General features: G+C 27.5%; 1 protein-coding gene across 1 annotated transcript in view; it reads left to right on the top strand.

The window, feature by feature from the left end:
* Positions 1 to 11,398: 11,398 nt before the first annotated feature.
* LOC115233104 (histone-lysine N-methyltransferase 2D-like) overlaps positions 11,399 to 18,884 on the top strand; it is an 11,043-nt gene continuing 3,557 nt past the window's right edge. The window contains exons 1-3 of the mRNA XM_029803348.1: positions 11,399 to 11,427; positions 18,133 to 18,321; positions 18,579 to 18,815. Of these exons, the coding sequence (XP_029659208.1) occupies positions 11,399 to 11,427; positions 18,133 to 18,321; positions 18,579 to 18,815 (455 nt within the window). The remainder of the gene's footprint in view (positions 11,428 to 18,132; positions 18,322 to 18,578; positions 18,816 to 18,884) is intronic.

The raw sequence follows: 18,884 nt of genomic DNA, 5'->3' as shown, positions 1-18,884 counted from the left end.
AATTATATATATATATATGTTTTATCTCTCTTGTCATTTACATAAGTACATTTCTCTTTTGTATTAATATTATATAATTATAGTTTAAATTATCACAGTAAAAGATTCAATTTTACACACTATGCTTTTCTGTTTTCATCATTTTCCATTGTATTGTAAAGCCAGTTTGCTATTTCGTTCTTTTCTGTAATTCCCACCTATATCTTACTCAAACCATAAAGCTATTAAGGTTTAGTGCACGGTATAAGAAAGCAGCACAGGGTCAAATGATTTTAATAAGTCTTAATTCTTCTTCGCCACATTCTGTACTTTCGAATTTTTCCACTGATCACACTTCTTTGTTTTTTAAAATTCTTTTTTTAAAGCACATACAATTTTTATTATATATATTTTTTATTAGTAAATTAAAATAGATTTGTATACAAACATATACATACATATAACATATTTAATACATTTTATTTTTCTATTATGTTATTATTATGTTTTACATTTTTTAATACATATATTTTTATTTACATAGATGTTTTGTTTATTCTCTTTCACTTCTACTTATTTAATTATACTTTTACTTCTTTATTTATTATTGATTTAATCTCTTCTGTCTTTTATTATTTTTTTATCTCATTAAAATTATTTGACACGTAGTATATTATATTATAATATTTTTACTATAATAATCTACTGGGATATGATCGATCAATTAAGAGATGAACGGGGTCGCGATAAGTTCATATTGTATGGGATACCAGGGAGAACTTAGTTGTAGCCCCTTGACAGTGGCTGCTCTCGACTTAATTCAGACTTCCTCTCTCTTGGGATGAGATTCATTCGGCGAGTATCCGGCCTGAGCCCACGCATCGCATTCTATCCAATTTAATCATATTTGCTCATGTGAATTTTGTTCTTGGCTAGCCATATGGCATTGTTAAACTTCGATTTTGAGTTTTATCGAAAATATTTCTTTTCTAATATTTATATCTTAATTAGCCCACACAGAAAAATATAAAATATTTCCCATTCTTAAGGATATGAAACGCTCTTATAAAGTAAACGACTTTTAAGCAATTGATTATTATAATATCATATTAAAGTGTATAATAATTATTTTACGAGAAGAACTATGCTTTAATTGTGAAATGTTCGCAATATCTGATGTTATAATAAAAAATGTTATATAAAAATGTAAAAAAATTGGAAAATTTGTGTATAACATTACTCTATCTTAAAATAGAACATTATAGACACATAATTCGTAATAGAAATATCATTTTTTTCTAATTAATCGTATATCTTGTTTTTTTTTCGGAAATTATTCAGGAATCATTGATGTGAGACTGACATTTTATATGTAAATGATCTAATCACATATATATTAATATCATACAAAAATAATGCAAGACTAAAAAAATTTTACAATTAAAAGAGTATTTAAATTGAAACTATTTAAGGAACGTTTTGGAGAGAGATATTGAGTAAGGAGATGATATCAAAGATAGAAATGACAGACAGACGTGTGGCAACAGATATGTATATATAGATATGTGGCAGCGATATCTTAAGAAACACCTGTGCATGTGTAATTTGTCTGAAATTTCTCGTGGCATTCCACCTGAAACCGCTGCCACATATCGATATCAACGCATTGTCCTGCTACGTGTCAAAGTGAATCGTTATAGTTATGTGAAGTGTTCGTACCAAAAGATTAAGAGGGATGGATATATATATATATGTATGACATACACATTATACATACTAAAATATAATATTAACGAAGCCTGTTTTTTTTTTAGACATTTTCATTCTTTGAGAACAGACAATATTTTAATTTTTGGCTTTCACATAAAATATTATCTTCGACAAATTCTTAAAATTATTATTTATTTCGTATATAAAATGTGTAAATTCATACATTCAAATAAGAAATGACAAATGGAAGAAAGAAAGGCTATTAGGAAAGAATAATCAGTATTATGTAGTAATATCGCTTCATTGCAGTAAAATAAACCCGCATGGGAAAGTCATGGCAGCATAAAATTATTATAGCATTTCAAAGTGTCTGAATATAAGGGTCCAACGTACGTTAGTATTTTTACTCTTCTATCATTTTCATATTTTCAAAGATAAAATTTTATATGATTTTATTTATTTCATATTATTTTATTATCACATTAAAAAAAATAAAATTTATCATATTTTTTATCAAGTATTTCATATTTACAATTAGATAAATCACAATGAGATTGCAACTTATATATAATTTTCTTTGCCAATTTTTTTGTAAGTATACATTTATGTTTACATGTAGAATTTAATTTATTATTATTATTGCTTAACTAAGTTTAATCTTTTTCAGATCCTTAAGAAGCAACATCAATTATAATGGAAATTGTAATAAAGATATTTCAATTTGTGACCGTAACAATGGGCGAAAGATTATTTAAATGCTCGTTGGTACATTCACAAATTTAACTATCTGTTTTACGTCTGCTAATGACAATTATAAATATTTCTTTTAAAAAATGTCTCAGGTAGAAAATGCACGTCATTTGACGTCAAAATAACATTATTTGTCGTCTAAATGACGTCAAAATCAAATTCGCTTGTTAATAACTGGGTTAATAAAGCACATATATACATACTATAAGAGGAAAGAAGGTAAATTTTTAATCAAAACCAATTCTAATTTTAATATTTTCTACAAATATATATATATATTCTAGTAATTAATTCTAGTAAATTGTGTACAATTTACGATATTCGGACTCACCATGCACATAAATTTATATTCTTTATTTTAAAATATTTTATTTTAAAACAATAAATTGAGTAAGAAACATATAATAAAATAGGAGAGAATTAACAAATTTTTCTAAATCATATTGTGTGTATATATATATATATATATATGATTTAGACAAATTTGTTATATATATATGTATATATAATGTATGTATATATACACGCACATAGATATGGATTATTATCTAGATATAGATTACGATTAGATTTGATTATTATTTAATAATATAAAATTTGTCAAAAATTTATAAAATTTTACTAAATTTTTAATTTTTAATTTTAAAGAATTTAATTCTACTTAATTCTTTTATTCAAGATAAAAATAGAAAGATGATTTACAAATTCTTATAAATCATCTTTCTTTTGATCTTGAAGATATAACTCGCGAGCCAAAATATTGTATTAAAATTTACAAAATTTTATACAAAAATATTACTGATTTAATTTAATAAAATTTATTTTGTGGATTTTTTTATTTGTTTTTAATATTTTTATTTTTGTTTCTTTTTATTTTAGTCTTTATATATTTTCTTATATAGTTTACATATTTTATTTAATAATTTTCTCACATTTGATTTATTATTTTTCTATTTATGTAGTTATTGAAATCTTCTTTATGTTGTATTCAATGAATATTGGAGAATGTGCATTTTCCGAAACAATCTTTAGTTCTCGTGATGGGTATATAAATTATAGCCACTGAGTATTCGAAAGCAATCAATCGACAAAACTGATAAAGTTTACACACATACATCAATAAAGTAAATTAATTTAAAAAATCTAAGTTCTACAGCTTATTTGCATGTTAAGTAGTAGTGCCGTAGGTGATAATCTACAAAATTCACTTTGGCACGATTACTTTACATGCTAGTGGGCACGATCGACGTGAAGAGTTTATAATAAAACATCAGAAATATCAAAAATAAAATTTTATAAAGAAAGCTGGAGCGCCGATTTTGCTTAGTAAAAATATCATGATAATATAGATATTTATTATGTAATTTTTATTAAATTTAAATTAATTTTTAATTACGTTTAAACATTTTTTAAAATTATGTACGTATATTTAACATCTTGTATGTATTTTAAATTATTTTAATTTAAATATTAATATTAATTTTTAATTATCTTATTTTAAAATCTTTCTTAAGTCCCATAATATATTTACTCGTTTTTATATTATTTTTCTCTGTATCTTTCGTATTTTTTCCACTTTAAATAAACTTTAAATTTTAAAAACAAATGAAAAAAAATTACATTTCTTTTAAATTAAATTTAAAAAGAATCTATTTCTAGTCTATTTTTTAATTCCTGAATTAAATTTATCGAATTTTACTCTGTTTTTATTTCGGTTTTTATCAATGGAATTATGTGACGAGAGCGCGCAATCTTGTCGCAGGATTTGAATGAGGGCCTTACCGGACTGGTGAATAGTTTGATTGATAACAGCTACCCTCTTGACGGGAAAAGAGAGGAGAGACAGGATCATTTGCCGTCGGTTGGTGGACTATTCAGTACCGTGACCGACACTGATTTCAATTGGTAAATTGATTCAGAATGAGTGGGAGAGAAAAAAATTGCAGCACGGAGTGACCGACGATGACGTCGCGGAAGTAGGGAGAAACAGTGGCGTAATTAGCACTTAAGAATGTTTAAAAACTTAAAAAAAAAAGATATAAATATAAAGTTTGAATAGACAAAAATTTTATATATATTCAAACATTATTAATATTTTTGTTAATTTAATAAATATTTATGCATAAATTAAAAAATAAATGGATTGTTTTATTTATATCTACGCATATCCAATGATCTCTATTGTGACCTATTTTCTATTCAACAAATTAACCTGTATTTACTTGAATTATAATTGGATTAATTCGTCAATGGATAATTTAACTATGATTAATTAATATTTATAAGATGCGGTCCATATATATAAATAATATAAAAATCCGGTTCCACTATACCGTCTTGTTCATTCATTCACGCCTTGACAATTGTCAGTTGTCAGTCGTGCTGTCAGTCGGCCAGAGAGAGAGAGAGAGAGAGAGAGAGAGGGAAAGAGGGAAAGAGACAGAGAAAGAGAAAGATTTTCTTATTATCTTATTTAAAAGCCAAAAATTTGTAATTATGCCGCTAATAAAAAGAGAAGATTTTGAGTATATATAGCTTGAGAAGACAACAAAGTAAGATAGCAGAAAACACTGTCAGAGAATAACGTTCGCTGTAGCTGTCTCCTCTCTCATTATCGGACAGTTGGTTAATAGGGAGTGAACGCTGTTTGAATGCTTAATGCAGCGCGCATTCTAGGATTAAATTGACCAATCATTTCCCGCGCACACCGCGGAGCCAATTGCGCCGCGCGCTTGCGCGCTCTACTATATCAAGCCAATCAACGACATTTAGCGCTCAGTTGCCGTCGCGCCGCCGTGTTGTGAATGTCGTGGTAGATAGTGTTATGTGAATATATGCTACTGTATCCAGTCATATCAAGGGCATACAACGTTCAGTCGCTTGCGCGTTTCATTAGTGGAATTTATTTCTTTTTTGCTTTTGTCGCATGAAACCGCACGCGCGAGAATAAAGCTGCGATTCAGCGCATTCAGTGAACGAACGGACAGAGTGAAGAAATGCACGTGAGAAGTTAGTTATATTAGTTAATTAGTTTATAATAAATAGAAAAAAAATATTTTGCTGATTTTTGAGAAAAAATACTTTATATATATATTTGTAAAATTTAATTATTTGTTGTACACAAAATATTATAAAGTTCTTGATTAATTCGAGGTTTTTCGGTATTGAAGTTTTGCATCAAAAATATGTTAACAATGTCATATTTAATCGAATACGTTTGTATATTTCTCTTTCAATTAATCTTTATAAGATTTTTCAAATTAATTTCTAATAACAAACAGGATTAATTTATAATAAGACCGATAGAGGGTTAATATATAATTAATTTTAAAGATTAGAATGATTAAAACACTTGTTATTTAAACAATATATAAGTAATTTCTACATAAATATATATCTACTTTTATAAAAAAATATTTAAAGTTTAGACTTGATTGTTTAAAATTAAAATTATTAAGTAAATTAATAATTATCAATAACTAAAAATTGATAAATAGATATAAATTAATTGTAATGCAGATATATAGATAAATATTTTAGTAGATATATAGAAATCTCTACATAATTATTTTTATGTAAATCGAAGGTGATAATTAAATGTATTATATATATGTACTAATATACTTCCAAATTTTTCTTTATTTTTTTATTATATTAACATTTTTGTAATTATATATATAAAATTATTATTCTTAATGTATGTTTCTTTTAATGTATGCTCTATATGTATATAAGAGAGAGAGAATAAATCTGTAAGATAAATAGATAGATAGCTAGATAGATAGATAGATAGATAGATAAATAGATAGATAGATGGATAGATCGATAGATAGATAGATAGAAACAAAGAGGAAGAGAGAAAGAGGGAAAATATAATGGATAAAATAAAAAATATAAAAAAATATGAAATCTAGAATATTTAATATACAGGCTAAACTGAAATATGTCTGTTTATAATAATATGTATTAAAAAAATATAAACTATATCAAATATAATAGATAAATATATTAATTTTAATTATAACAAGAAATTAGTATACATTCGATGCGATAAAAGAGTGAAACGGGGCGAAGGTTACTTACGATTTCCTGTGATTGTTTCGGCAAAAATCCGATCAATTATATTATTGAAATATATCATGAAGGATAACTGTTAATTAAATGTGAAGCAATAACAAAAATTTAAATGAATGATTTTAAAAATTATTGAATTGTTTTTCTTATTTGCCATTAATTAAATTTCTCTATAATTATTTTGTTATTTTATAATTATTATTTAGACTTTTATTAGATATTTCTGCACTTATATTGAATTACGCGAATTGCGGTAAAAAGCACATATCTCGAAACATGAGAAATTAATACATATATTTTACTTGCACTATTTAATATTAATTAGTTTAAAGCTAGAAGATCGAAAATTGATGAGACGCTCTTGTAAATGAAATAGTTACTTTCTTGGCGTTGGCGATTGTAAAGATGTAAATAAAAACCGAGAGATAATAAAAAGAGGGCGATAGTAAAACAGTAAAATAAGACAAAAAGAGAAGAGGGGTATTGCCAATTAATGTTAATTCTCACTAATATTGGTGATTCATATCGATGTTTCTCAATAGCAGTTCTTCTCAATTTAAATATAACGTTTTTGTGAGAGCAATTCAACAATGATACTAGTGTTACGTACATTTAAAAACTTTGTGATAGAAGACGGGTAAAAGGGACAGGACGCAACCTACTATCATAAAATAAAATAATGACGAGAATGACTATTACAAAAATAGTTTTCTTTTAATTAATAAATTGATTAATTAATCATATGATTGTAATTTTATAACTCAAATTTTTACTAATTCTGATTAATATTTAACAAATTTTAAATTTTTTATTTCTTATCCTGAATGCTTTATTGTTTAAAAATAATGCAATTAGTATAATTATTTTAATTATAACAAGAATTTTCTCACATAGATATTATATTCATATGTGTATGTAATTTTACTTATTAATTTTATTAATTTATTTTTTACAATATTCCCGCACGCGCACGCACGCACGCACGCACGCAAATGATATTTTGATGTAACGAAATGATGTATTCAGTCAACTAATGATAAATGTACAGCAATTGTTCAATGTTAGTAATTATTGGAATAAAGTTGGAATAAAAGGAGCTTATGCGCAATTTATTCAATTAGCTCATTGTTACTATGAGTAATTATTAGAAAGATTTTAATCTTGTGGAAGAGATATAAATATAAATTTTTTTGTTCATCTTAATAAATCTGATAAATCATTAATATTATGTGAGTTATTCAATTTTCAAAATTTAAGATAAAAACAATAACTAGAAAAAGAAATTAATAAATATTACGCAATTGATTTAATTGCCTCTCAACATATCTATAATAATTATTAAAAGAGAATTTTTTTAATGTCACTTTTTTCAATTCACCTATTTTTCATAGAATATATTATTGGTATTTTGACCCTAAAGTCGTATCTTTCTTCTCTCTTGTGTTTCACACATTATGCTATCGTTCGTGCGAGGTCAAGAAGTCATCGTGATAAAAAGCGAAGAGCAATGAAGAGAGCAGAGCATATTATATTTTCAGAATTACAAAATACCTTCTCCAATTTTAATGTATACGCTTTCTTCGGAACGGAAGTTAAAAATAAGAAAATGAGAGAAATAAAAGATTCTAAAATATCCTTTAAATAGTTTTTAATTATTTAAAAATTATAAATTTTGAACTTTTAAAGAGATTAATTCGGAAATTATAAATTAATTAAAAAAGACAATAAAATTAGGAGAATAGAGAAGAAGTAAAAATTAATTACGAATATAAAAATATAAATTTTTTCTTATAATTATTAACATCAAATAACAATCAAATGACATAATATATTATTTAGAGTGGATATTTTTTATAGAAAAATATTTGCCGAACAAAAAAAAATAAAAAACAGAAATAGAAAAAGCAAAGGAATTTTTTTATTAGAGTATTATATATTAATATCAAGAGTTTTTTTTAAATTAATTAATTAAGTTATGAAATTAAATATAAATTCAAGTTTAGAAATATTAATTTTGTTTGGCAAATATCTTAATATCGCTGTCTTTTTTCTTTGTATTTTCGATTATATTTTTTCTCCGAAGTTATCGAGTGAGAGTTCTACGGACTATCTTGTATATACATGATGCATACGACATGCTATACATTGCAACTAAATCTGCAATGGCAATTATTTCTAATCCTCTTTAACGAATAATTAAAATTTAATCCGAACGACGTAAAAAGATAATAAGCAACATAGCTTTATTAACCGTTTCGATATATACACACGAATATTCAAAAAGTAGCATAAAAGACGCCTAATTTTTGCGGTATATTATACATATTACATACCTTACTATATGCCTAGTATAGCTTATTTATATTTTTTATCTCTTATCTATGAAAACAATTATATATCTATATATATATTTTTTCTAAATTTAATATATTATTCTTAATATAAAAAACAAGAAGAGAGATTCACAAAAATGGGACATGAAGGGGTCATGATTTAAACATAATCCGATAATCGTACGATAGCTTGTATTTAAATGAGAACACGATAACTTTAATATTTTTGAAAGCAGAGCAATGAGAGAGAGAGAGGGAGGGGGGAGGGAGATAGGGAGGGAGGGAGAGAGGGAGAGAGAGAGACAGAGAGACAGAGAGAAAAAGTGAGTGAAAGAAAAAAGGAAGGACTGTGGAGAAGAAAAGAGGAATACAGTAGGCAACTCTTTAATGACCTCTCGAGGTTATTTCAATAGAGTACGACTCTGTCTACCATTGCATCATCGCTATATACCGGGTGTACTAATGATAACTGCTAATGATAAGTTTTTTCATAAATTTATAGATATATATAATTTTACCTTAGCGAAGATATGGTGCTTTTTTATTTTCTTTTTTAAATTCTTATATAAATATATAGTTATTTTTATAATTTTTGTTTTATGAAAGTTATTATTTTCTTTTGTATATATTATTATTACATAAAAATGTTGGAATATTTATCATGTAATTATAAAATTATAATTTTTTTATGGCTATTCTTATAATCTTTATTTTAAGTAAAAACGATAACCCCAGAGAGATGCAGGAAATCCTAATTAATCCTAATAAGCCTACATATTGTCGGTAATATTCGGCGAGATTAGATAATTGGCAAAGGAACTCATTGTCAGTAATACACGTTGCGTGATATGCTTTTCTTTCATTATTCCTTGAAAAAAAATCATTCAGGGTATTCCGCTATTACGGTGTGTTAATAATAAAACGTATAATGAAATTGTGTTGCAAAAGTTGTCAAAGAATTTCAGAAATTTTAAACAAGGAATCTATATTTTGTGTATGTATATGTATTGAATGCGTGTCATGTTTTGTGGATTTCTAAATAAATTTTAAAAACCACTATTATTTCATATCTTATATTTTTTCTGTATATTTTTTTCGCAGAGAGATGTGAATAATGATCTTTAAGAATTCGATCAAACAGACGAATATTTCTTGTTTTATGTTCCCTGGAAAAAAATAGTTTATATATAATTATATATGTATATAAATAGGTTCTCTTTTTTTATATATTCTTTATCCATTTATACAGGAAAAATAATAAGAAAAATAAATGAAAAATAATTAGAAAAATAATTTTTGCATTTCTTTTTTTAGAAAAAAATAAAGTTTTTCAATTATTCTTCTCATTATTTTTCCTGTATAAATGACCAGAGAGTATTAATAGAAAGAGAACACATTATATAAATATATTTTATATATAATAATTATATATATTTATTTCTGATTATATATGAACTATTTTTACTCGTATTTCTAATCAAACTTTAAATTATAACAAATAGGAAGTTTTAAGTTTTAATGTTAATTAATCTTTTCTGTTTTAACATTCATATTATATTTTATGTTATGCATTATGTATTTTATTTGCAGAAGGTGTTGAGGGACGATTCTTGAAGCTTTATAGGAATGGGAAGATTAAGTTCTGTCCTGTTCCTAAGTACTAGTGCCGCAGGAGTGATTAGGCTGGGCAAGACATTACCATATCTCCTGCTGCTCAAGTGCTTATCAATAGGTCGGGACACGTGTCAACTTTTGTTTATGGTATAAAGCGAGGAAAGAATTTCGAAGATTTTTGTTTCGTTTCATTTTATATCGATAACGTGTGTACACGTGCATACATACCTATATGTACATACACACAGAACACATACACACATACACACACATATATATACATATGATTTTTATATTATATAACATAAATATTTAATAAATGTTAATTTATAATTAATATCTATGTATATATTTATGTATATAATATCTATGTTATAATAATAGAATATATTGCGTGAACTTATTATATCAATAAAAATGTCAAATATTTAATGTAAAATTCATATTTGTACAATATATATTTTATATTATATATAATTGTAAAAACAATATATTATTCTACAATGAAATCTCTTTATTAATACATTGAAAACAAACTATTTCTCTACCCTAGAATCTCCTTTCAATCTCTATATACTTTTATGATCATTTATATTTATATCAATGTGGTTTACATTTCGTTTACAATCGCCAATTAAACTTGTAGAATGGTAATATTAAATATTCAACGATACAATTATGGTATGTATTTCAATAGAAATTTTTAATTTTATGATAGTCCAACAAGATAATCAAATAAATTTAAATCACATTGGTAGACACAAATTGTTGATTAACTTACAAAGCGACCATATTAGAATTTAAAAATCTATAATTATATTACATACAAAAATTAAATTGTTAAAAATTTGTATGGTGGTCACTCTCTAAGTTAATAAACAATAAAGTTAATCAGAGTTGGAGAAAATAGCGGGAGTCATAGGCCCCATTTTGTCAACATGTCGACGTTGATTTGTTGGTTCGAAAAGTAAGAACTAATCATGTTCGATTGCTACTGGTTTTCTCTGCTGAACGCGGTCATTGAGATTGAAGATTGAAGATTGACATTTGACCAATCAGGACAAAGAAAATTTATCTCTTTTGTTCTGATTAGTCAAATTCTAATCTTTAGAATCTTTTTAATTTTTGTATGTAATATAATTATAGATTTTTAAATTCTAATATGGTCGCTTTGTAAGTTAATCTTCAATTTTCAATGCGTAGTCTGGGAGCCTATTACGGTTTTTGAAACGAAGTGAAAATTACAAAAGTGAAGAAATTCACTAGAGTATATGGCTATCTCAGAGAGAAACCTGAGTGGGGCCGCGCTGCCGTTTTTCGTGAGACCGTTTTCCTAGCTGATACAGTGGTGCTAACTGGATTCATTTTGGAGCCGGCGGAACTACATGGCCAGATTCATTTTTTGATGCCATGGTAAAACGATCGGTTCATGGTGCATGTCCATGCTAAACACATCGTGGATCAAAAATATGCGGAAACATATTATGGATTTATTAATGTTTTATTAGCTGCACGTGTTGTTTTGTCATTCTAGTATATACTACAGCGATAATAAATTATTATTGAAGTATTTTTATGTATATGCGCATGTAAAATAAAATAAATTTTCTTAATAATATTTTTCCTATATTTTAAATATAATGTGTAGAAAATATTTACAATAAATTGCTTTCACTTTCTTTTTATTCTTGAAAAGTATTAAGCATTATAGACAAATTTATATAAGCATAATTAATTATATTTTCCTATTGTTTTAACTGTGTTCTATTGTTTTTTAAGTAGTTTTAATTGTTGACAACGTTAATTAATTTTTTCACGTTTATATATGATCGCCGGTGATACTATCTTGTGCAATATTGTTTTTTTAACGTATAAAATGTTAAGAGAGTTTTTTCTATCTTCTGGAATTTCATTCGGAATTTTAATTTAAAGGTCGGAAATGCGAAAATAATATTTTTCTCAGGACATTTATATGCATTTATACGACATTAATTTAAAAAACGACTAAAACTCCCTTTTCTCTTATTGTCTTTTTCACTTTTATTTTATTTAAAAATATTAATATAAAAAATATAACTACAGTATCTCTCTTAGTCTGATTCTTTCCCTTCGACCTGTCCGGCATGGATGACCCTACAGGTAACTTATTAGCGTTTTTGAATGAAGCAAGTTTAATCGCTTTGAGAGCGATTAAATCCAATTTACGATGAATATATTTGATTAAAAATAGGTTTTGAGAGAATCTAGTTAATATAAATAATATAAAATACATTCTCTGTTTTTTACGCTATTTTGTCTTTAAAGTACAAGATTTGTTGCCCTGGTTAATCAATCAAACGCTTACTCGAAGTATTCATTGATTAATCTAATAATCCAAATACCCCTAAAATCCAAGACAGAGTTTCAGTTTTATTCATTAATCGGTTTCAGAACGATCAAATTTAATCATTTGAAAACGCTACCGTGCGTTACCGCCGGCATAGCTCTCAGGTTCATTAGAATACGCAAACCTCCTCACCCGGCAAATGCCTTCGTTAAGGTGGAGATACCATCGAGGAGGAAAAATGTGTGAGGATAGGCTTTTTCCTCTTTCTCATTTCTCAAGTGAGGATAGGCTTTTTCCTCTTTTTCATTTGTCAGGTTAGGTATTATTTTATTTTTAATACAACATTTAATACAAAATAATTTATTACATGGAATTACACGAAAATGTCCAAAATATGCGCATAATAAAAAATGTACTAGAAATTGTTAGACTAGACAAGACTTTTAGCGACGATTACACGATATTTATTATTAATAATCGACATACAATTATAAAACTTAATAAGTTTTATATAACGTAAAGAATCGCGATCAAAAGAGTCATTAATAAAATTATTAATCGTCTTTAATTGTAGAAGAAAGTACTTGTGCACACTTAGTGCATTTTGCGCAGACTTCCAAAGAAAAAATTAAAAACGCAATAAAATAGATAAAGTTTCGATGTACATCAACGATTAAATTATAAAACAAATCGCGATTTAAAATTCGCGAGCAAATGTGACAAATAAAGATAAACCGACGATATTCATAATATTCAATTGCAATATGCGTAATTTTTAAATTAATAATCAAAGCTTATAACACACGCACGCGCGCGCGATATAATTACTATCATTTGATGCAAAAATATTTCGACAGACATTCAAGATTTGTTGTATAGCATCCACTGCCCGATTTATTTTTCAATACGCGATTTTATACGAATGTTGCGATCAACAATAAAAAATATATTCTATCTCGCGGATGACTATTTTAACAAAATAAAATGGATCTTATAAGCCTTTAAATATTGTTATAAAAAATCGCATTATTGCCACGTCTTATAGAGAATAACAGACCCAACGATTTTAACAAGGCCCTCCCTCCGCCGGGTGACACGCTGGTTAATATCCGATAGAGAGAAGAACGATCCTAAAGGTGGAAAACGACCAACGTCTTGTTTCTACATCAGTTTCTGCAAGATCGATCCGCAAAGAAAAGTTAAGTGATCCGTTGAACGTTAGAGCCGCTGCAGGAGGGAACGAATCCCGGATCTTCCGGACTGCTCCTGATAGTAATGATTTCGGTAAGAAATCAACGACAGTTACCATTGTCATCTTCAATTCACGAGATCGAAATTCACGCGAGAAAACGTGTTCTTCTATTATTAAAAAATATATCTCTTTACTGAAAAATAAATGGATATAACCATTTTTATGGATATGTGGTTACGAATAATTATATTTTGATACTATCAGTATCAAATAAATATATTCAATTTATACAAATATTTTATAATGCAAATAATTTGATACTGAAAGCATACACATACTTGGACTTATACATATTTACATTATAAATTGTACAATATATAGATATGTATTTTTGTAATATTTTTAACATAAAATATACATTAAAACGTGTTATGTTTTATAATATTATTGTGATTTATTTTTTAAAATTTTTCTGAAAATAAAATTTAAATTGGGGGTATTATTATTATATATTTTAATCCTATTTCTCTAGTTTTTTTTTAATGTCCTAATGGTTTCTATAGCCCTAACAATCCTATTTGCTGGCTTAACCAGCGGAGATTTGGAAAACATATTCCTAACCGCATGCCCTAACCGCGTGTCCTACTCGCGTGTCCTACTCGCGTGTCCTAATCGCGCACCCTAATCGTACCTTATGTACCTCTCGCTACGCATTTTGGCCAGTATTGGCCGCCTATTTTGCGTAGCCTATATCCATTCTTCGGGCCAGTTGGACCTACCTTTCGTTGCTCCTGGCCATTTTCTGGATCGATCTCTAAACAGAGATCGAAAAAGGAGATCATACTCCTTTTATCGCCGGCTATTTATTATCATCGGCGAATAGGCGCAAGATTTTTCTCGCGCTCGTAAGGAGATAAACTCCTTCTTTTGCCGAGTCATTATTAAGAGGGAGGAAAAGTAAGGGACAAAAACTTTATAATTGAGAGATTATCGCATCCGTCTTTTTCCTCGATTAAATGAGATGCGATATAAATATATTTTTAAAAAACAAGCATCAAATACTGAATTTGTTTTAATTAAAAAATAAATTATAAGATATATATATTGTAAAATTATATAACGTCAAAATCAATGGGTCAATTAATGGATTAATCAATAGTGATCAATAGATTAATTATGATTAATTGTATACACAACGCACTTTATTATTGTCGCGTTTATATTGTTTATCAAAAGTTGATTAATTATTAATTGTAATAACTAAAATAATAACAATTATGTGTCGATAATAGTCGCGATCGTGTTTAGAAAAGGAATTTGACAAGATACAAAGCATTTGGCACTATTACTTTACTGTTCAAGTATCGTTGTACGAATGATGAAAAGAGCGTAACACGGTTTAATTAATAATTAATTTATGCTTGCATTTTAGAAAAATTTGAAGTATAGGAATATATTTAACTCACAATCAGAGCATTGTTAGTTAAAATAAGGATCGATAATCGAAGAACATCGTAACAAAATTTATAATTTTTATTCTATTGCTTCAATTTTTACTTGTAAATGAATGATCGCGTTAGGATAAGATTTATTGTCGCAATACAATTTCGTATCATTTATCAAAAATTAATTAATCGTTAATTGTAATTATCATAGCGAATTATGTTCCGATAGTAATCACGATCGCATTTAGGAACAGAATTCAATAATATACGAAGCGTTTCCTATCTCATTGCTCAAGTGTCGCCATGCGAATAATAACAATACGTAATCAATAAACAGAAAACGTAAACAATAGCGCGTTATATTCGGCCGAAAAGACCGAATTCCAATTCCCAATTCTATTCATAATTCGTTGCAGAAATATTTTATGTACTATAACATATATATACGCGAAATATTAAATTATACAAATATTTTAAATTATAAACGAATTATTTATTAAACGAGTGATATATATTACGGAGCCTTTCGTTATGTTAACTACTCGATTCTGCGATTCGATTGTTTTACTGTGTGTTCTCAATACAAATCATATTTTGATCGTCGAAAAATCAAACGATAAAGCATTGGACGAAATATTTGTAACTTTAAATATTGATAAAAAATTAATTATTGCTCATAAAGATCGTAATAAAATAGTAATTTATAATTTTCATTCCTGTCACTTCGATTCTTATAATTAGTTGATAAAATGAATACGTCACGAGCGCGCGAACGAAATACGCGCTTCAAGATCTATCGTTGCGATATTGTTACGTATTATTTAATGTATATAAAAAATAATTAATGATTTATTATATCAAATTATTTCCCGATACTTGTCACGATCGCGTTTCGAATTCGACGAAAATATTTTGCGTACTATGACGTATATGTATACAAGCGGAATATTATATTACACAAATATTTTAAATTATAGATCGATTATTTAATAAACGATTAATATATCACGGAACTTATCGTTATTATTCGGATCTGTGATTAGACTATTTTATTGCGCGTTCTCAATCCGAATCTTATTTAGATCGTCAAAAAGTCTAACGAAAAAATATCGAACAAAATATATTTAATTTTAAATATTTTTAAATAATTGTTGCCTAAAAAGTAAAAGAAAGAGAGAGAATTAATTATTAATTATATCAAATTATTTCCCGATACTTGTCGCGATTGCGTTTAAAAAAGGAATTTGACGGAGCGTCGCGTACTACTACATTATTGTTCGAGTATCACTATGCGAATGATAAAGCCGTAACACGTAAACAATAGTGCGCTAATGTTTACTCCGCCAAAGCCGAATATGATGTTATTGATAATTTGCTGCCGAAATATTTTTCATACTATGATGTATATACAAGCGGAATATTATATTATACAAGTATTTTAAATTATAGATCGATTATTTAATAAACGATTAATATATCACAGAGCTTATCATTATGTTAATTACTCGATCCTGCGGTTGGATTGTTTAATTGCGCGTTCTCAATCCAAATTATATTTAAATAATCAAAAAGTCGTACGATAAAGCATGAGACCAAATATCTTTACTTTAAGTATCGATAGAAAAATAGTTATTGTTTGTAAAGATCGCAACAAAACGATAATTTATAATTTAGATTTCTGTCATTTCGATTCTTACTTTAAAAAAGATTCTTACTTTTATTTTATCGTTTGAGAATAATTTTAATGGATTAATGAGATTTTTGTGATTAAAATGACATCAAACACAACATAAATCGGATAATTTTTAATTAAACTAATAATAAAAATTTTGATTACATATTTAACTAAAAATTATCCGGTTTGTGTCGTGTCTGGTATCATTTTAATTGTAAAAAATCATTCATCTATTAAAATTATTTTCAAACAGATAAAATACAAAATATAAAAGTTTTATTTTTTATGGTAATATATATATGTATACTCGTGAAATATTATATAATAAAGGAATAAGCCTCTCGCTTATAAGAGACTTCGAAACTCTTTGACGATACATATCATTTCGCTTGCTCTTTACTTGTTCTCGCTCTCGCTTTCGATGACACCGGAGGCCTTTATTTATCTATAATAATTTATTTATAATATTCAAAAACCATATGTAATAAAAACTAAAACATTTGTTTTATTTTAGAAAGTATATTTCTATTTTAGAATGTAATACAATATGTAATTAATACAGTATGGCATGAATATAAGATTGTACGAGGTATCCTCCGTCCGACATTTTTCCGGCAAGCGCTGGGCTTCGAGTCTCGAATGTGTCAATGTAAAGCATTAGCGTGAAGGAGACAGACGAGAGCAAGCGAGATCGAATTATATGAGCAAGCGAGGAGGTGATAAGAGCGAGATAGCAATAACAACGAGCGAAATAGGAATAAGAGCGAGCGAGATAGAAATTGCACGTGCAAAGAAGGCTCGAGGATCGGACCTTCCAAGCCCGTATCAGACTACGCATTGAAGATTGAGATTCAAAATTCAAGATTGAAATTTGACCAATCAGAATAAAGAAATTTTAGTCCTTTTTGTTCCGGTTAGTCAAATTCCAATCTTTAATCTTCAATCTTCAATTTTCAATGCGTAGTCTGATACGGGCTTTACACACTGCTTTTTTTATGATATATATATTTCTGCATTTTATATTTTGTATTTAGACTAGGATATGCAAGAGGTATACCGCGTCGTACCAAAAGCAAAGATGATGATACACATTCAGAGTCGCCAAGTCCTTTACGCACCAGCGGGGCGGACGACGCCGCTATGGACGGTGGCGAATCGGGAGGAAACCCAGGTGATAGGTCGATGCCAGCACCTGAGGAGCCTCCTTATTTTCCCGAACAATGGTAAAACCCTATTTAATCTTTTTAACTATTTTAAAGTACAAGGAATAATTATATATTGTTCTAAAAATTGAAATCTTTACAATTATTTGTATATGTAATTGTATTTAAAAAAAAGCATTCTTTATTAATATTTTGCAATGTAATCATCCTTCAATATGAATTACATACAAAAGAATTTTCTTAAAAAAAAGAAAAATGATGTAAATTTAAGTATTTTTTAATTATTATTTAAATTAGAATTAAAAATATATTTCTAGGCCGGGCAAAGCATGCGCATTATGCAATTTAGGCGAGAGGAGTCAGCTGGGCCAAGGTGAACTTTTGCGCCTAACGTGTCCGCCGGGCTTTACTCCTGAAAAATCAACAAACCGCGATGAAACAACTACCGATCGATGTCTTATTGACATTACTGTCTCTGGAGATAAAAGTCCGCGTGCGGCTGGACCTGGAGTTGCTGTTACCTGCCGTAGACAGAAAAGCCTAGCTAAATGCAGGTAAGAATTGTATTATGCTATATTAATATTAAATATCTATAATATAGTGTATATAGATTATCTATATAT

The sequence above is a fragment of the Formica exsecta genome, unplaced genomic scaffold (assembly GCF_003651465.1).
Source record: "Formica exsecta isolate Colony F162 unplaced genomic scaffold, ASM365146v1 scaffold160, whole genome shotgun sequence".
NCBI lineage: Eukaryota > Metazoa > Arthropoda > Insecta > Hymenoptera > Formicidae > Formica > Formica exsecta.
The sequence above is the reverse complement of the archived record's forward strand: the minus strand, read 5'-3'. Positions and strand labels throughout refer to the sequence as shown.